Below are 21,262 nucleotides of genomic sequence, written 5' to 3' on the forward strand. Positions count from 1 at the left end.
TCCTCTTTGAAGGTTTCAGGAACTCCAAAAGTGTTTGAATTTTGGGTGCAGGTATGTCTTGCAGTTGGAGTGCGCCCCATGTATGGAGGCTGTAGTCCTCGTCACAGCGGTCACTGTGACAAGGACTACAGCCTCCGTACTCCCCACATTCCCTCTCTTCAGCTGTCCAATCCAATAGAGGCAAAAATGACTGACTACTTCTCGCAGGTTTGTCTTTCACTGTCTTTGCACCACCAAAAATGCCAACAGATGTTGTGAAAAATTCGTAATTATCTATACACACTGGTTGAAAATAATGCGTTGGTGCATCCCAATTTGTTTCCAGAAAAAACTGCAATTTAGTGTCAAACAAATTCAATAAATTGGGGTTTTTATTCTCCAATACATACTCAGATTTGGCGTCACAGAGGGTGAGGAATAAGTACTAATCGGTCTCAACTTAAGACTTACTGTCAACAGATATTAGCTTTTTGATTGGCCAATGCCGATAATTAGAGATGGCTGATATATCATACAATATTACAATGTCATTTAGCAGACGCTCTTATCCAAAGTGACGTACATACGAGAACAAGAACAACACAAGCAAAGATCTAGACGAGGAAACAAGATCAGTCAGAGTAACAAGTCCATTTGGGTGCAGGTACTGCCAAGCAGTGTAAAGGCAATACACAAAAGTAAATAAGGATTTTTCTTTATAATCTTTTTCAACATCTACAATGAAGCAACCAAACAATTGAAGACCTTCCAATATCATCATCAACAATTAACCTCACCACAATAATGATCAAAGTACCAAATACTGGGTCCCTCAAGAGCTGAATACAGATTTCCAGAGTAAAGCAGGACAGTGTGAGTCAACTGTAGCTGGAAGACATGATCTGCCACTGAGTGCATAGTGCTAGCTGAGTGCATAGTGCTTCCTAAAGAGCTGGGTCTTTAGCTGTCTTTTGAAAGTAGAGAGGGACTCTGCAGATCGAATAGAGTTGGCCAATTCATTCCACCATTTAGGGACAACAGAGGAGAAAAGTCAAGCTAGTGATTTTGAGGCCTTATGTGCTGGAAGCACTAGGCGCTTTTCAGAGGCTGAGCGTAGCGGGCGACAAGGGCAGTAGACCTGGATGAGTGGTTCCAGGTAAACTGGAGCGGTTTTGGTTACTGCTTTGTAAGTCATGATTAGAGTTTTGTATCTAATGCGAGCTGCAACTGGAAGCCATGTGTAGTGGAAATATATAACTCAGATATCACGTTGTTGTTGTTGTTTGTTTTGGCTAAAATACTATTTAATAAAAACATGAGGAACAAAATTGCTCAACTTGAACGAACATTTTATTTAATCCAAATACTTATCTCAAAATATCGGTACAAGTGAAGTCTTGATATCTGTCCAGCCATCTGTTGTTGTTAGAATATAAATAAAACAAGGTTAATATTTGGGTTAAAATGAAGAAAAAGTCACGTATTAGTCCTTTAATCCATTACAATCTAATGTACATGGTTATTTGTCGTGACGTCGTGACTTGCAGGAGCGCGCAGTGTCTCTTTAAACGCAGGGCGGTGAGCAGATCCCCGATCCTCCATGAAGCGGATTACGATCCTGCGTCTGCTCCTACATCATCTCAGCTGATCCGGAGGATTCCCTCAGCGGGGACAAACACGAGCCCGCCCCGGAGCAGCAGCAGCAGCAGCAGCAGCACGGCATCATGGACTTCAACGTCAAGAAACTGGCCTGCGATGCGGGGGTCTTTTTTACGCGCGCGGTGCAGGTACGTTTACGCGCAGACCCTCAGATTCAAGTCCTCCTCCTGCAACCCGCTTAATGTGTGTGGATGCATTAACATGGAGACCTGCAGCAGGGCCTGGTGATTGATCCACACAGCTCTCACAGAGTATACTGCTTTAATGTGCATCCATAAAGACCCGATCAGACTGTTTTTGTGGGACTGGGCCGAGACCGAGAGCCCTGTAAGCCGATAAAGGTCGCTGCAGCCTCGATCTATTATTGATGGCTGTGCTCGAGTGGATCACCCATGTGACAGCAGCAACAGGAACAGGCTGTGCACAGACTCTTTATTGTATTATATATCTTATATTATTCATGCTTAACTGGATTCATCATCTGATCACACTGACACCAAACCTCAGCTGAAATAACTCAATCAAATGATCCCTGTTTATCAAGAAGCAGCCTGCTCGCATCCAGGAATCAGGAGGATTAATCCAGAAATTCCTCACCCACTTAACAAACTAGCAAACCTCTATTATTCTTCATATAATGTTTTCATTGTTACACCAAACTTCTTTTAAAAAAAGATGGAATTTAAGGATGTATTCAGCATTATGAGCTGAAAACAACAACAAGAAGAAGCAGACTGATCACTTCTCAATAATAAACAGGATTAATTGATGAATTCTGCACCTACTATAATCCTCTAATGAGCATAATTATGATGATTTATTTCTATTACTGATCCACCAAACTCGCTTTATCATATCACGTAAATAAAGGAGGAGGCAGACATTCTTCCACTTTCTGAGAAATTCGGCATCAACAAACACTCAAACAAGCACTTAAAGGGCATAATCTTTAAATTGTGTTGCTGCTCCACCGAACCTCATTCAAAAATGTGTCAATTTTATAATCCAGTATGTATTATTATAAGATGTGAGTAAATAAAAGAGCACAAATGTTCCATTAAGATTCAGCAAGATTGATTTGAAGAGTCAGCATCACTTAGATGTTTTTGTTTTGTTGGACATCTTCCACCAAACCTCCCTCAAAAGTTACGATTAAAAGATTCCTGTTATGTAATATGCTGTATATAGTTTGATAACTATAGCTTCCTTCATTAGAGATCCAGCAAGAGAAACTGTGAAATTCTGCATGGTAATTTAATGATAGTTTATATATCACAGGCTCAAGATATCAATCAGTTTTTACCTATGGTTTTTACTTATTTTAAATGTTTTTTCACAGTTCACCAAACCCCTTTAGAAAAACTGGAGATTTTATAATTACTTGTGTATTAAAAGTTGTAAACATCTCAAAATCAGACTTGATTTGAGTTATTTCTGAGCAAGATGAGCTGAGACATTTGGCATTTACGTACAGCAACAAGGTATGTAATAAGCTGTTTATAAGTAGAATAACCCGAAATACCTCCACTAAAGATTCAGCAAGAGCAGCTGAGGAATGTGGCTTCCTTTTATTGTATAATAAGTATTTAGCTTAACTACGATATTATAATTGTTCTATTATTTGTTCTTGAATCCTCCTTCGAAAGCATCCACATTTAATGATAGAATGTATATCTTTTTTTTCTGTTTTAATTTTAATTTTTCACACTTGATGTAAAGCAACTTTGAGTACATAGAAAAGCACGATTAAAGTCCTATCAATCTTTATTATTATTATTATTATTATTATTATTATTATTATTATTATTATTATTATATAACAGACTGTAGATATCTGTTATTTATCAGAAGGATAGGCTGCAAAATTCTGCATTTGAATATTCCAACAAGCGGCTGTTTTTATTTTATTTTTAACATTTCGTTGTTTACCAAACCCCGTAGAAAAACTGTAAATTTATAATAATCTTTATTTATTTATTTATTTATTTTTATTTATAACACTTTTCAAAACAGAGTTACAAGTTTTTTTACAAATAAGAAAAAGAAAATAAAAGACAATAAAAGAGAAAAGTGAGGAAGACAGTGACTAAAATTACTTTTTTTAAAAGCTGGAGGACGGTAACAGCAAGAAGAAGAGACAGGAAAAAGGTTATGACCACCAACAAATAAAAGGAAATAAAACGATGTTGGAAGAATAAAAACAGCAAAAGATAGAATACATTTAAAAAAATCAGAAATATTAAATCTAAAAATATAACAATAAAATCGTTAAAAGCTGCCTGAAAAAGAAAAAAAAAAGTTTTTAAAAGAGGATAATGTTGCTTGTGTATTGAGAGTTGCTAACAGCTCAAAAAATCCGACTCACATTGAGGTGTTTCTGAACAATATGAGCTGAGAAATTTGGCTTCTACGTACTCCATCAAGGTCTTGTAAACATTGCTTAAATAGTTGAATACTCGTGTCACCAAATCCCTTTCAAATAAGTGCCAATTTTATGATTCCTTGTACATATGCTAAAACAACCAGAGCAACTTCTTCTAACGATTAGGCAACTATAATCCAGAAATTTGGCATCAAGTAGATTTGTTAACGAGCACCTAGCTGAAACACTTCACCAAAGCCCCTCTGAAAAATGGCGAATTTAATGATCCCTTGAGTTTTATGAGCTGTAAAATAAGATGACTCAGCTGTGCTTCACAAATGGAAGAGAAGGATGGGTTTTAAAATTCTGCACAAGTGATTTTTATTTTTTATTATTGCTTTGCTCTAATTCATAGAGCTGAAATTGTTCCTGGTACGTTGCATTAATCTGCATCTAATCTGATACATATTTTACTTGTTTTGAGCTGATTTTTCTCACATATTATAAACTTAATGATGGAAATAACCTCTGAATGAATCTCTTACAACAAGGGAAGCTGTTCCGTACCTTTCATAACAGCTTCATTTTTGCTGCGTCATTTATTCAAAGCCTGGATCTATGAATGCACGTTCCAATCAGAGAGCCTTTCTCCAGGTTGTCCAAAGGCATTAAACTCCTTACAAACACAAGCAGCTGATGATGTGTATGATATATATGCACACACTCTTCTCTACCAGAGAGGGTGAGTCTGAGACTCTCTAATGACATCTTTGTCTCTTCTGAAGGAACTCTCAACCGCATCTGAGACGTGTTTCTGCTTATCTGGAGAGGTTTCATTTCTCTCTCTCTGCAGCTGTTATGAAGACGTGTGTGTGCGTCAGACATGGAGGATTTATTTAGTATCCTTTATATGGAACATCAGACTGCGAGACCAAACCCGTTTCTGACAGCTGTAGTTCACAAGCTGGACACTGAAAGCCTCACCAGGAAGCAAAAATACTGACCTTCAACGCGTACGGTCCAAAATACAAGAGGGAGACTTATGATCGTACCACTTAACTAGGCTTAAAATGTTTACTAGTCAACTATTAGTCCAAAAGGAAGACTAACTAGGGTCTGTTTAACCCTTCTATTAAACAAGTCAGGTTCAAAAGGAGTCAATAATTGAGTATCTGGGAAATAAATTACATTTAGTAACACAAGTGTAGATGTTTTTGACGCTACCTGTTCAGGCTTCATGGGAAAATATTGACTAGTTAATAAATAATGGAAAAATATCCACTAGTTATACTAGTTAGAGTCTCTTTTGACCATACTAGTTAATTTAGGGAGACATAAAATGTTAACTCGTATCATAATAGAGTTAAAATGTTGTCTAGTTCTGTAGTAAAGGCTCACTTCCTCCTGTTATCATTTCGTTTAACTAGAGTGAGAAAAGTGACTCACTGCAGGAGACACCCTCTAGTGGATGCTTCAGGAACTGCAGGCTCTGGCACTTCTGCATTTTTTTGTGCTGTTGTGGTGCATTTTTTCCGAGCTGAACCCTCCTGTCTTACAATATGAAGCAGTTTAGTAAGTGTTAAGAACTGCAGTTCCTCAAGTGTCCACTTGAGGCTGGCTCCAAAAACACCAGAAACCACATACACACCCATTGAAAGAACCGATCTTTAAAATAAACATGCTTACAGTCTGGTTTAAAAAGCAGTTTATGTCTGAATAGATAATTTCTCTATCAGCACACACTGTATGGGGGGAATTTATTATAACTATATTTATTATAACTAAATTATATTTGAAGATTTTAAACGTACAAGTTTTGCCCAAATACGTGCGTGGCTGACTTGATTGACAGGCGGGAATACTGTAGCTGTTAGCGAGGAGGCTAAAGGCCCGCCTCTTTACCTCACACTAGCACGAGAGAGGTTAGGTTGAGTCATCATTTCCAATATGGCCCCCGCCGATGATCAGCTTCAGGAACAAACAGGTGTCACTCTTCACAGCAATGAAAAATCACGATACTAGCTCTTCTGGACTGAAGGTGGTAAAGGCTAATCAAATCCCAACACACCAGTCCCCCCCGCGGTGAGCCTGAGGGTCCCTGAGGGTTTGAGACTGAAGCCTGATAATCCAGCTCCAGACTGACTCTGTCCTCCTTGTCTGTTCTTCTTCTTTTTTTAACTCTGAGGTTTTTCTGTGGTTTGATTGATTCTTCCTGCTCTCATGTGACAGCAATGATTCATTCATGACTCATCAGTTTTTAAGCTTAGCTGACCTCCTCCTGTCAGTCAGGCCTGAACACCCGTCAAGGAGACGTCAGACGGCCCGGCTTCAGACCACAGATGGAGGATTTAATTATTAATCACTGTCATTATTGACTGCAGTTTGAACACAGGAAGTTTGAAGCAGACTGTGGGCGTTTAGTGATAACTTGCACAGTTGTGATGATTTAATGGATACTGACTTCAAATAAAACCTCTTTATGATTCACACAAATAGACATGAAGCCTGACTTTGAGCAGCTGGTGGTAGTCCGTTTTTTTAAGGTGCTGGTTAATATTAAAGAGGCTGTTTGTTTGTATGTTGCTGGTTTTGTTTTATGATAAGGAAACGGAGGATGCCCATATTTGGAGTGTGCATTCATGGGCATTCTGTAAAAATCTAAAAAGCTGATTAATAGAATTGAATTCAAAATGTAGGAGTTTTTCTTCCTTAATGTTTGTCACATTATTGTCACCTCTATGCAGGATGTTTCACTTAATATTTAAGGCTTTAAAACATTTAACGTATAATTTAATTTTTAACGTCCCATCATATTAGCCCAGCTAGCCTAACAATGCTGCAGGTGTGGGGCATCTACGTACATGCTACATACCTGCCCGTATACACACAGGAAGTGATGTATAAATCAAGCAGAAACCGTCAATGCTGAAAAATAAAGCCAATACAGTAGTGCAAAAAACTGCACTTACTCAAGTGACCACTAGAGGCTGTCTACAGAAGCCCATTTACAGATCTTGTGGCAAATTAGCTCAGTCGCTAATCTGCCATCAGAGGTAGTAACAGAGTCGTAACGGGGTAAACATCGGCAGTGTGTAGCCTGAGAGTTGTTAAAAACTGCAGTTCCTAGAGTGTCCACTAGATGCAGGTTCTAGAAACACCAGAAACCACATACACACCCATTCAAAGAAGGGGATTTGTATAAATAAACATGTTTACAGCCTGGTTCAAAAACTAGGTTTACGTCTGTGTGTGTGTGAATCTGCACCAACTCTAAACTCAGCTTCCTGTCTTTACGTCCAGTTCACGGAGGAGAAACTGGGTCAGGCGGAGAAGACGGAGCTGGATGCTCATTTGGAGAACCTGATCAGTCGGGGGGACAGCACCAAGAACTGGACCGAGAAGATCCTGAGGCAAACAGAAATCTTGCTGCAGCCCAACCCAAGTAAGACGAGGAAGAAACACTTGACTGACAAAACTTAAAGTCTTCGTAACTTCACTGTATGGAGTCCTGGAAGAAACAACCGAGAGCTAAACTTTATTTCACGAAAACTACGATTAAAACCTTAAAAACGTTTTTAGAAGAAGACAAAAGATGAAGTTTGTCACCTCTGGGACTCCATAGAAATTATTTACAACATTTTCAAACAAAAGGAAACAAAATCATTTAAAAATGTACTGAAGATATATCTTGCTAACGAAAGCTAACGATATTGAGTGTCAGGGCTCATTTTCGTTAGCGTGCAAGGTTTTGCATCACACCTGTAGATTTCCCTGAAGTAGTCCCACATCCGTCTTTCATATGTTTGATATAATGATAGTTCATATTTCTGTAGCTCTCTCTAACTGTTGCTTTGTGTATTTCTTTAACCCTTCATGCTCCAGTCGACCACACAGGTGAGTGCTTTGTTAGAACACTGTGTGACCTTTGACCCTGACTCTCCTCAGCTGATCACACGGACTCTCATTGAGGCTGTGTTTGATTATATACAGTAAACTCAGTGTTATGAAGCTGTTTATATGTTTGAACTAAACAAGAGAGCGAGAGGACAGACAGACGGACAGACGGACAGACGGACAGACGGACAGACGGACAGACGGAAGGACAGACAGACAGACAGACAGACAGACAGACAGACAGGCGGCTCTGAGGATACAAATAGGTGTTGAATTACTAATGAGCGTCACGCAGGACGACACCTGAAGCGCTCATCTGATTGGCTGCAGACTTCCTGTTTATGGTGTAGTATCAGATAAAAGCAGATGTGATGGTGTTTTAATGAGCGTTCAGTTGTCTGAAAGGTGCTTTTAGTCCCTGTGATGATGAAATTAGAGCTCTAAGATGTGACGGCGTGACAGGGGGATTGAGAGAATGAAGTCAAAATATTTTACCTAAAATTTGGGATTTTTGGACGAAGAAGTCAGAAGATTTTGAGGATAAGGTCTTAATATTTCAAGTAAAATTTGCAGTGTTAAGAAATACATATCTTGTGGTGTTATGAGTAAAAATGTTAATGGTAGTTTCAGTTAATGTTATTTTAAAGTAGAGAATCAGAAATGAAGAATGTGGAGCTTTTTGTGAAGTGATGTTTAAATAAAGGTTATACAAAAAGCCTCTGATGTTGACGTTTCAACCTGCCGTCTCTCTCACCTGTCTCTCTCTCACCCGTCTCTCTCTCACCTCTCTCTCTCTCTCTCTCTCCCGTCTCTCTCCCCTTCCTCCAGGTGCTCGAATAGAAGAGTTCATCTACGATAAGCTGGATAAGAAGCTCCCCTCCAGGACGACCAATGCAGAGCTGCTGGGTCAGTTCATGCTGGACGCCGCCTCCGAGTTCGGACCTGAGACGCCGTATGGTCAGTGGATATCATTGTGGATACGACTTTCTCAGATACACATCTCACCACATGAAGTCTACTGCAGGACCTCTCAGATATCATGTTTTAACTTTGCTCCCCACTCCTTTGTTTTCATGCTCTGACTCTGAGTCTTTAGGATTTAAAAATGATGGAGCCATGTTCAACTAAAGTAACTAAAGTAAGTCGGTATGACACGTTTCCCAGAGGATAGTCACAAAGTGCTTTGAAAAACAACAACAATGATCGAATGAGGGAAAAAATAGAATACATAATGATAACTAACATGATAATAAAATCCAACATGAGATCACATCCGATCTTTAAACGCCAGCTGCTTTTTAAAAGGAACCTCTCATCGTAAGACATGTTGATCTTGTTTGAGTCATTTTTATATTTTAGATATATGCCGCACAAAAAACCCCACAAAATATTTCTTCATTCTCAGCCCAATGTTGTTTCTTTGCACACCACTGCTCCGCTCTGCCTGCCACGTTCATCTCCTTTAAACTTTCCCTGCAGAGCATCGTCAGTTGAGTCTTTTACAGGAACAAGAGCACAGTGTCAGTGAAGAGGAGGAAGCCGAATCCATCTGTTTTTTCATGCTCTGTCTCTTAATGCAGACACAGCATCATCTGTTCTTTCTCTACTGTAAGCACATCCTGATATAATGTTGGGTCAAATATAACTGTGTTAATCAAATAACGTCAACGCGTTTGACTTTGCAGGGTTCCTTTAAAGCTTCTGTAGAAACAGAGCAGTGTGTCCACACAGGTTGGTTTTTGTTAAGACAAATATTACAGTAACGTCTTCAGATGAGGTACAATCACTCATGCGGATGCTCTGATTGGATTCAGCTGGTCAAAGGTCAAAGGTTGCAGTAACTGTGACCTCACACACATCCTCCTGAAGTGTCTGGGAACAGCCTGAAGGAGGTTTTATTACCTCGTCAATGTTTATGTTCTATTCAAGCGGCAACATCCGGTCTCAAACGATGAAGCCCATGCGAAAGTGCTATAAACTGCAATACATTGAAAATCCGCTTGAGGCTGGCTGCAGAAACACCGGAAACCACATACAAATGAATGGGAAAAAGACGATCTTTGCAGCATTAATAAACATGTTTACAGCCTGGTTCAAGAAACGGCTAGGCCCTATGAAGCTAATCTCTCTAATGGCATACAATGTAGGGGGGTGAATTTTTTTCTAGCGCGATGGTTCAGAAGATATTAAGATTACCAGTTTTGCCCAAATAAGGACATGACTGACGTGACTCCCGGTCGGGAACACATAGCTATTGGCTAGGAGGCTAACACTACGTCACACTCTGCCTGGTTGAGTTCCGCATTTCCAATATGGCTGCTGCCGTCGATTTGCTTCCATATTTTATACAGTCTATGGTTCTAATCCATCAAAGAAGATCACAGAGAGAACAAACGAGCACATCCTGAATCAACCTCTTCACGCTGCAGGTTTCACTCAGTGCTTGTGTGTGTGTGTGTGTGTGTGTGTGTGTGTGTGTGTGTGTGTGTGTGTGTGTGTGTGTGTGTGTGTGTGTGTGTGTGTGTGTGTGTGTGTGTGTGTGTGTGTGTGTGTGTGTGTGTGTGTGTGTAGGCAGCACTCTGATCACGGTGGGGGAATACCAGAAGAGGCTGGGAGGAGCCGAGCGAGAGTTCCTCCACACGTCAGCGACCACATTCCTGACTCCTCTACGAAACTTCCTGGAGGGAGACTGGAGGACCATCTCAGTGAGTCTGACTAGTCCTCCGTGCTCCTCTTCAGTCTCTGGTGTTGTGACGTGTTGGTTCTCTTCGTTGTGTGAGCAGATTATAAACCCAATATTCCTGAGTTTCGATCCTCGATCAGTTCTTTTGTTCTCTGCAGAAAGAGAGGCGACTTCTGGAAAACCGACGTCTGGATCTCGACATCTGCAAAGCTCGACTGAAAAAGGCAAAGCAGGCGGAGGCAAAGGCAGCGGTGAGACGAGATCTATCCTTCCTTCTTTCTTTCTTTTCTTCTTCTTCTCTCTCTTATATAACGTTCAGATCACAACGACCATGACACACACAAAAACAATATGTGCAGACTTGATGGACTGAAAAATGTCTCCCCTGATATGAAACAATCAGGTGGTGGTAGTGCTACAATATCTACATCAATACTCTTTAATAACACCCTGCTTTGGTAAAATAATGCATGTTCTGGCCACTTGGTGGCAGCATTGCAGCAGTGTTCACAGCACTGATGTGTCCTCATGTATGACGTTGCTGTCAGTGTGTCACCTTCTAAAAAATGCAGCTGAAACAAAAGAGTCATCAGCGGTGACCTCCGTCAGGAAGAGGACTGTTTTAGTTTCACTGTGTAAAACAGAAGCATGCAGTGACCCAACATGAAGCTTTAAGATTCTGTGGAAACATCAAACAACAGTTTGCTGCAGCTTTAACTGCAGACGTGTGAAAGATGTTCAGATTCATATTCAGAGGCACACAGTGAGAAGCTGCAGTTTCCAGAGTCCAGTTTCTGCTCCGATTTAAGACTCTATAATATGGAGGGATAACTACTACTTTCCTCTCTCCACTTTCTTCTCTCTCTCTCTCTCTCTCTCTCTCTCTCTCTCTCTCTCTCTCTCTCTCTCTCTCTCTCTCTCTCTCTCTCTCTCTCTCTCTCTCTCTCTCTCTCTCTCTATCCCTCTATCCCTCTCTCCAACACGGTCTCAGCAGATGTGTGTCTGGTCCTGCTGGAGGTTTCTGCCTGTTAAAGGAAGTTTGTCCTTGCCACTGTAACTTACTAAATGCTGCAAAGTGCTCTGCTCATGGTGGATTAAGATGAGATCAGACTGAGTCCTGTCTGTAAGATGGGACTGGATCTTATCCTGTCTTGATGGTGGATCTTTGTTCATAGAGTACAGTCTAGACCTGCTCTGTTTCGAAAGAGTCTGAGGAAAACATTTGTTGGGATTTGGTGCTTTATAAATAAAGATGGATTGAGAGAGGGATAGAGGGAGATGAAGAGAGAGAGAGATGATAGTGGTGAGACGGATAGTAGTAGTTGTAGCAGCTGGAGTCTGGCACGTCCACACCAGCAGAGATCCAGAGGAACCTACGAGACAAAAGAGCTTAGGGACTCCAGAAAGGTCTATGGTTAGTAACTTTAATGGGACAGGAAGAGTTAAAGTAACAGACAGGCAGACAGAAGATAGAGAGGGAAGGACGGGATCCCAGTGTCGCAGTTGCCCCAACAGTCTAAGCCTAAGTCACTGCATGGGCGCACTTCCAAAACCATTGTCATTGAACACAGGTCATCACTGCATCCACAAAGTCAGGTTCAAACCGAACCATGCAAAGAGGAAACCATATACAAACATGATCCAGAAACACAGAGACTTCTCTGGACCTGAGCCCATTTAAGATGGACTGAGGGGAAGTGGAAAACTGTCCTGTGGTCTGATGAAACAAAATCTGATATTCTTTTTGGAAATCATGGACGCTGTGTCCTCTGCTCTAAAGAAGAGAGGGACCACCCGGCTTGTTATCAGCTCACAGTTCAAAGCCAGTGTCCCTGATGGTATAGGGATCATAAGAGTCCATGGCATGGGTAGCTTCCACATCTGTGAAGGCTCCATTAATGCTGAACAATATATACAGGTTTAGGAGCAACATATACTGCGATCCAGACAATGACGTCTTCAGGAAGACCTTACATATTTCAGCAAAACCACATTCTGCACGCATTACAACAGCAACGTGCTGATACGACAAAGGAGACCCTGAACTGTTGAGCAGCTGAAATCCTCTATCAGGCAAGAATGGGACAACAGTTTGAAACGTGTTGCTGGCATCTAGAATGAGCATAGACTTTCCATAAACAACATGTTTCAGTTTCTATATTAGAGATGTTGTCTTTGCTCTGTTTTCAGTTAGACACAGGCTTTAAATGATGAATGATTCTGTTATTATGAACATTAACACAGCGTCTCTGCTTCTTTTAGATGTGGGGGTGTAATGAAAATCCAAAGTCAGGTTTCAATGATTGTATTGGGGGATACCTTGGCCTGCTGGTGTTTCTACTAGTCACACAAACATTCAGTCTCATCCTCTTCAAACAGGAACACTCATGCTAGCTGTTATTTCACTTGAAGTACTGTACGCTCTAGGATCTATTTTTAGCACGTCAGGAGAGGGGATTCCGTTGGAAAGCCTCACAACATTACACACTTATGACTCACACTTATTGCGCCATCACCGGTGAGCTTATCATCCAAACAAACACTTTAGGATTTACATCATCAGTCTGAAGTTACACAGAACCAAACATCCCTCAGGCAGGTCTCCACCCGCCTGCAGGATGACGAGTCACTTTGAAATCTATGATGAGCTGACCTTCTCCTCCGTAGATTATATCAGTCTCAATTGTTTTCACTCTCGGTTGCAACACCTACTGCTCTGACGAAAAGGTCAGGGTTCCGCTCTTCTTCTCTGGAAACTCTTGTTTCTACTCGTCCAGATGCGTCCTTTCTGCTCTGTTACGGAGCCGGCAGACTAGCAACCAGGGAGGAGCACTTCAGCACGTTAGTCACAGAGCTCACTAAAATAAGCAACACGACATGACTCTGCAGAACTTTCCTTCTGTTCAAATGCCACGTCCCCAAACGGCAGTAAATGAAGTGACTCACACGACCACATTCTGCACGTTACAACAGCATGACTCTGTAGTGGAAGAGTCCAGGTGATAAAACGACCCGCCTGCAGTCCTGACTCATCACCTCATTGAAATTAAAACACGCTGCTTCTGAGTCGTATTTGTTTCTGCAGCTGGCTAACCTTCTATTCTTCTGTTCAGTGATTGTCTCTGCATGATTGTGACACTCTCCTCCTCTCTGCTCTCGTTTGTAGGCTGCACCTGATTTTCAGGAGACACGGCCTCGAAATTATGTTCTGTCTGCAAGTGCATCAGCGGTAAGAAGCACGAACACGAACACAAACACAAAAACAACCACAAACACAAACAGAAGCACTGCCATGAACACGAACATGAGCAAGAACACGAACACGAGAATGAACAAGAACACAAACACAAACAGAGGCATTAGAGCATGAACACGAACGTGAGCAAAACATGAACACAAGAATGAACAAGAGCGCAAACATAAACACGAACATGAACATGAGAATGAACAAGAGCAAGAGCAAGAACACGAACACATACACAAACACAAACACAAACAGAAGCATTAGAGCATGAACACGAACGTGAGCAAAACATGAACACAAGAATGAACAAGAGCGCAAACATAAACACGAACATGAACACGAGAATGAACAAGAGCAAGAGCAAGAACACGAACACATACACAAACACACACACAAACACAAACACAAACAGAAGCATTAGAGCATGAACACGAAAATGAACAAGAACACGAACACAAGAATGAACAAGAGCGCAAAAAATCTATAAATAGTATGTTTTAACTTGTACTGTCATTTTCTTGTAACTTTTTTTTATGACATGTGTTGCTGACCTCTTGGCCAGGTCACCCTTGTGAAAGAGATCCTGATCTCAATGGGTTTTATTTGGTTAAATAAAGGTTTAATACATTTTTTTATAAAAAAACAAACATGAACATGAGCACGAACACAAGAATGAACAAGTGCATGAACGCGAACACAAACTCGAACATGAGAATGAGCTAGACGCGAACACAAACTTGAGCTAGACATGAACACGAACACGAACACGAACATGAACATGAACATGAACATGAATACAAACACGAACATGAAAACGCTCGTCAGGCTGCAGTAACAGCTGAGCTGCATGATGATGATGATGTCTGCAGCATAAATGGGAGCCTGATGACCCCCAAAAATAAATCTAACACAGACTAAAACAAAGACGCAAGGCACTCTCGCTCTAATGAAAAGCCCTCAGTGAAATAATAGTCCTCAAACCGAATTTACTCTCTGCTGATCCCTTCAATAATCCACCACATGGCCCCGAGTGTCCCCCTGACCCAGACGGCAAGAGGCAGCCATCCTTCTTCATGCTAACTCTCACCTCCCGTCATACCCAGGCACAGTAAGGGAAGGGAAAGAGAAACAAAGAGAGAGGAGTTCTTAGAGAAGTGTTAGAAAGAGGACAGGGGAGGATGGAGCTCAGGTTTAGGCTGTACACTCTACCTCCCCCTCCTCCACTTTAGCAAGGGAAGAGAGAACAAGGGATGGAGGGTTTGCAGGGGCTGCAGAGTGTGAGGTTTACTGAGTGTGTGTCTGTGATTGAAACAGCTGCAGAGCGGCTGGGAGAGCTGGGATCTGGCGGCTGAACCGAGCGAATCCGAACAGAGCAAGGTTGTAAAAATCTGACATGAGCAATAAAGTAGAGTTAGAGACGTGACGTATCTCATGGTGGTTGAAAGTAGAACATATTTAGTCTCTGGTGATGTAGAGTTTGTGATAGATAGTTTTCACCCTCCTCTAGGTTAGTTTTTCTGTCCCTCTGATTTCTGTTTTTCCAGGCGGTGGCAGCAAAGAGGTTCCCTTGGTCTGACTCTTTTTAACACAGGAATTCAAAGCTGGATGATTTAACATCTCTAACGAATCCTTTCAAAAAACTTTTTTACATGTTCTCCATCCTTGTAAATGAAGTTTGCATGAACATATGTTTCCTTGGATGTTTTTAGACTCAAATGTTTCCTAAGTGTTCTCATGAGGAACAAACAAACACACACAAAAAGAAATCAGTTTTCTTGTGATTTTCAAGTTTTTAAAAGCATTCAGTCCTAATATTTATGTTCAGTGTTTACAGTCGAAATCCAGTACCCTCTGTCAAACGCAGGAGGGTGCAATGGAGCAGCCGGTCATGAGTCTACTGTACTACATCTGCATAGAGTGGAGTAAAGGTCAACTTCAGTTCAGGCCTTCAGCCAAAAGCAGCAGCTGGCAGACACGAACCCGTCACTCTGCTGTTTATGGATCACAATGACACTAAAGAATGTTTTAACGTCAGTCACCGCAAAATAAATCACAGGTTTCCCATCAAGCAGCTGTTTTCACTTCTTTTTTTTATGATTCATAGTTTTTATTGTCATTTTCACAGTGAACAAGCATAAACAAGCAGTGGCATCCTGAATGGCAAGGACCACCTATAATTAATTTAAACACAATACAATTACATACACACATAAAAAATAAATAATCATAGCAATAACCAATACATACACAAAAAATACATACAAACAGATGCACAGACAGCTTAAAAATTGACAGCGCTTCTTGTTGGGTTCTACCACAGTATTCCCACAATTGTTTACATCATTATTGTAGTCCTGCTGTTTTCACTTTCAATTGTTATGTCATGTTTGGTGATGAAGTGATGAAATGCTATTCATGAAGCTGGATCTCCCTCTGACGCTGTTTCTTATTAAATTCACACGATCCAGCAGGAAACCAAACCCAAAGCAGCTCCTCGGTGGGCGAGCTCCAGGGTGGATGAGATTCTGAGATGCTGAAGGCTCTGGATGTTGTCGGGCTGACAGGCCTCTTCAATGTGGAGTGGAGGTCTGGGACAGTGCCTGGGGAGTGGCAGACCAGGGTGGTGGTTTCCACTTTTAAAAAGGGGGACCAGGGAGTGAGTATCAGACCACCCAGCTTCCTGGGAAAAGTCTACTCCAGGGTTCTGGAAAGGAGGTTTCGGCTTATGGTCGCACCTCGAATCAGGAGGAACAATTAAGATTTTGTGGACCAGCTCTTTACTCTTGCAAGGCCTCTGGAGGGGGCATGGGAGTTTTTCATCCAGTCTGCATGTGTTTTGTGGACTTGGAGAAGGCCTAAGACCGTGTCCCTTGGGGGTACTGTGGGAAAATGGGGTTCCGGGGCTGCTTCTGTGAGCTATCTGGTCTCTGCACGACCAAAGTGAGAGCTGTGTCTGCTTACTCAACACAAATCCGACACCTTCACAGTGAACGTTGCCCTACACCAGGGTTGCCTCTTGTCCCTGATCCTGTTTGTGATCTTCATGGACAGGATCTCAAGGCACAGCCGGGGGGGGAGTAGGGTCTCCAGTTGTAGGGCCTCAGAATTTCATCTCTGGTTCTGGCAGACGATGTGGTTTTGTTGGCTTCTTCACGCCGGGACCTCAAGCAGGCATTTGGTCAGTTTGCAGCTGTGGATGAGAGTCAGCACCTCCAAGTCTGAGGTCTTGGGTCTCTGCTTGAAAGCGGTGGATTGGTCTCTCTGGGTGGGGAGTGAGTCTTTGCCCCAAGTGAGGGAGTTTAAGTATCTCGGGGTCTTGTTCACGAGTGAGGGTAGAATGGATCGTGAGATCGATCGGCGGATTGTGGGCGTTGTGGTGAAGAGGGAGCTGAGCTGGAAGGCAAGGCTCTCTGTTCACCAGCTGAAGTGGGTCTGGGCTTGGCCTTAGAGAGAGGGTCAGGAGCTTGGACACTAGGAGGAAGCTTAGAGTAGAAACGCTGTTTCTTTGCATTGAAAGGAGTCATCTGAGGGGGTTATGGCCATTGATAAGGATGCCTCCTTGGCTCTGTTGCGTGGTCACGTGGTCTCGTCCACAGACTGCTGCTCCAGATGTGGGAGTGATGACTTGTGGTCAAAAATATAAAAAGAAGTCTTGTAGATTAAGAATAATGTCTTTATCAAAAAGACAAACTTTGCTTTGCTGTACGTGGCTTTAGTGTAAAAAGATTGGAAATGGGAAAAACGTTCTTACAACGAAAAATAGACGTTAGTCGAATAGAAGTTACTTTGGTTGCGGTAAAAATGATCAACGCTGAGTTTGGTTTCACAGCGGAAAAAGGTTTCTAGAAATTTAGAATAGCCACGAGGGACAAATAAATTAATAAAAGGAATCTAACTAAGAGAAATCTTAGTAGAGGACTAAAATTAAGGGAGGCCTGGCCGAGGCACAGCCCAAAAGGAGAGACGCCAGCAAGTCTGGGTCCAGAGAGAAGCAAGGAGTAAGCAGAAGAACAAGAGAGAGAGGGGGTCTCACGTCTGGACTTGTATAGGCCTTCACAGGGCGTTGCCTAAAAGATAAGTGAAAGTAAGCACAATTCTTCATAATCAAACAATTCAAGGTAATCTATGACACAGGGAAAATACATCGTACCTTAAACGTCAAAGATGAGTTCTCATTAATGATTATCGTAATCTTAGGATGTAGATTTCATAACGTTAAACAAGTTAAACATAATTAACAGAACTTATACACAGGGATTTCACAATACACATCTACCACGTCTTCTCCTCTAGATGGCGGTGTTTACCAAATGGAAGAAAACCCAATTAAAACATGTTTCCTAACTTCCTAACTCACACATTATACATCGTAGAACTCTGGGAATTTCAATATTCTTATCAAAGTATCAAAAGGGAAGTTTTTATCTTAGCTTCAGAATGATAAAATCATGAGTTAATATACATTTTAGAAATGTCTAAAACTTGTTTCTTAGAGTGTGAGCTGCAGGAAAAGGTATTTACGACTTGATTTAGATATACAGATGAGAAGGTCTGTGTGTGTGTGGGTCTCTTGAGTATGCATCTGTGTCTGGGCGCATCTTTGTTAAGAGCAGTTTAAAACACATAACAAAGCAAACCAACATTTGTTAAATATTAATTGTATTACATTTTTATCGTCCTTTCTCTTGGCGATGTCCATAAGTCCTTTGCTGATGAAGAAAGCATTTAATTGCACACATCTAGAAGAAGTTACACACAGGGAGAAGGGGATCTGGACAGGAAGACAGCTCTTCCTGTGTCATCATTTATGGTTCGATGGAATGTTAAAAGAGTTAAGATAGGTCTGTTTTTGGGGATGACCTGGTCACCTCAAAGGAAGGAGTTTTAATCCTTCATTTTGATAAAAGTTTTTCCTGGTATTTTGAAAAACTCACAGTGCTGTCATCGCTACACTTGGCATGTAGACGTTTGGTTCCCAATCTTAGAACAAGTCTTTGCTTCACACAAAGCCAGTGTTTCTGATTTATTTAGGTTTTAAAATATTGAAATGCTTAAATCAAGGATGCATGAAGCCGAGGTGACTTTATGAAGTGATGAAGGTTGAAGAGTTTAAAACCTCTCTTGCCTCTGAGTGTGCTCTGCACGTAGACAAAGACATCTGTGGCCTCTGACCTATTAACAGGGTAAAGATTTAATTGTTTTCATAGAAGTTCCTCAAACACTTGTGTGTAGACCAGGTTTCTCTGGGAAATCTGACACAAGATTCGTCACACATTTACCTCAATCTTTGACGAATGGTTGTGTCTCATTGCGTTAGAGTCACGGACGGAAAATAACTGAAAGACCAGAGCTGGATCAACCCACAACCGTGTCCTTTCAGGCACAGTGCTTTCACAATCCGAGGAGAGAGTTTAATAACCCTTAACCTTCTTAGGTAACACAGTTTTATATGAAAAACAAAATACGCTGAAATCCTGTCTTTGCATAAACCAGATGTCATTCACAGCTTAAAAATCACTTTGAGGACTGTCAAAATAGTAAGTTTCGTCCTCCTTTCATCCCAAAATATAACAAACAGAACTATGTTTTCTAGTTTCGATGATATAACCGGAATTAAGCTGTTTGAAATCTGGCTGTGATTCTGTTGTAGATGTGCCTTTAGGGCCTCAATCAATCAATCTTTTTTTATATTGCGCCAAATCCCAACAACTGTTCCTCTTTGTACTCTTTCCAAATAGAGAAGGTCTAGACTGTACTCTATGTTCTATTATTAACAAAGACCCAACATCAAGACAGGATAAGATCCAGTCCCATCTTACAGACAGGACTCAGCCTGGTCTCATCTTAATCCACCATGAGCAGAGCACTTTGCAGCATTTAGCAAGTTAAGGCTGATTTATACTTCTGCGTTGAATCAACGGCGTACCCTACGCCGGGGTCCACGTAGCTCCCGTACCTACGCCGAGGCCTACGCACGTAGCTGACGTGCGCCTCCTCCAAAATGTACTCCCCGTAGAGCCGACGCGGACCGCAAGCTCTGTGATTGGTCCGCTCGGCGGCTTTGTCATTCCCGCATTTACAGCACTTCCGGGATCCCGGACATCGGCCACACATCGGCCGTGTATTTCATCTCCTCCTCTCTATTCTTCATGTAATCATGTCTGTGTGATAAACAGCAACATGTATCAGCTGTAGATTAACATAACACGCTCTGAATCTCTGTGGTAAAGTTAACAGAGATCGTAGCGGGACCGGAAGCAGGCGGCCGGCTATCAGAGAGACCGCACTGCCCTCCACGTTTCGGCGGAGAATAGCATGTCTGCGTCAGCCCCTGCTGCGTAGGGGAGACGCAGAAGTATAAATCAGCCTTTACAGTGGCAAAGACAAACTTCCTTTAACAGGCAGAAACCTCCAGCAGGACCAGACTCATATTAGACACACATCTGCTGAGACCATGTTGGAGAGAGGGATAGAGGGAGATGAAGAAAGAGAGAGATGAAAGTGTTGAGACAGATAGTAGTAGTTGTAGCAGCTGGAGTCTGGCACGTCCACAGCTGCAGAGATCCAGAGGAACCTACCAGACAAGGGAGCTCAGGGACTCCAGAAAGGTCTATGGTTAGGAACTTTAATGGAACAGGAAGAGTTAAAGTAAGAAACAGGCAGAGAGAGGAGAGAGAGGGAAAGACAGGATCCCAGTGTGTCACTCTAAGCCTATAGCAGCATAACTAAGAGCTGGTCCAAGCCTGAGCCAGCTCTCACTATAAGCTATATAAGCTTATAAGCTTTATCAAAAAGGAAAGTTTGAAGCCTTCTCTTAAAAGTAGAGAGGGTATCTGTCTCCTGGACCCTGACTGGTAGATGATTCCTAATGAGAGGGGCCTGATAACTGAAGGCTCTACCTCCCATGCTACTTTTAGAGACTTTTGGAACGATGAGCAGGCCTGTATGTTGGGAGCGTAGTGTTCTAGAGGGGTAATAAGACACTATGAGCTCTAATTTTAAACTGTGCTTTATTTGTATTTTACTTTTATCATTACTCATCTTTCTTATTAAATATAAATTATATTTCTTTTCTGTTTTAAACACCCAAAGCAATGTATAAATGTTTTTTCTTTAGAGCTGAATTTTGAAATAAGACAATTTAAACAAGTCTTTTTTTTGGTGCCAGATGTCGTGTCTAAAAACAGGGCGAGATCAGGGGAGGCTGAAAACCAAGAATGGAGACATCATTTGTGGTTTTATAGTTTTATAGTTTATAGTCTTATGTTTTATGTTGTTACATTATCAGAGTCTAACTGTTTTATGATGACTGCTTTCTCTTCTCACCCTCCACCTCTCAGCTTCTGAGCGAGGAAGCCGACAAAGTAAGTACCTTCAATTCTTGAAAATGTGTGTGTTCTATGAAGGTAAATAGTTTGACTGCAGCTCTTTCAAATACTTC

General features: G+C 41.6%; 1 protein-coding gene across 2 annotated transcripts in view; it reads left to right on the forward strand.

Moving 5' to 3' along the window:
- Nucleotides 1–1,554: 1,554 nt before the first annotated feature.
- LOC117831411 (endophilin-B2-like) overlaps nt 1,555–21,262 on the forward strand; it is a 37,120-nt gene continuing 17,412 nt past the window's right edge. The window contains exons 1-8 of one of the 2 annotated variants that reach the window (XM_034710102.1): nt 1,555–1,766; nt 7,301–7,442; nt 7,883–7,894; nt 8,723–8,851; nt 10,466–10,599; nt 10,736–10,828; nt 13,744–13,806; nt 21,162–21,185. In XM_034710102.1, coding sequence (XP_034565993.1) covers nt 1,704–1,766; nt 7,301–7,442; nt 7,883–7,894; nt 8,723–8,851; nt 10,466–10,599; nt 10,736–10,828; nt 13,744–13,806; nt 21,162–21,185 — 660 coding nt within the window. In that variant the 5' untranslated portion in view covers nt 1,555–1,703. The remainder of the gene's footprint in view (nt 1,767–7,300; nt 7,443–7,882; nt 7,895–8,722; nt 8,852–10,465; nt 10,600–10,735; nt 10,829–13,743; nt 13,807–21,161; nt 21,186–21,262) is intronic. The other variant, XM_034710103.1, reaches the window with a different exon arrangement.

Source organism: Notolabrus celidotus, chromosome 19, assembly GCF_009762535.1.
Source record: "Notolabrus celidotus isolate fNotCel1 chromosome 19, fNotCel1.pri, whole genome shotgun sequence".
Classification (NCBI taxonomy): domain Eukaryota; kingdom Metazoa; phylum Chordata; class Actinopteri; order Labriformes; family Labridae; genus Notolabrus; species Notolabrus celidotus.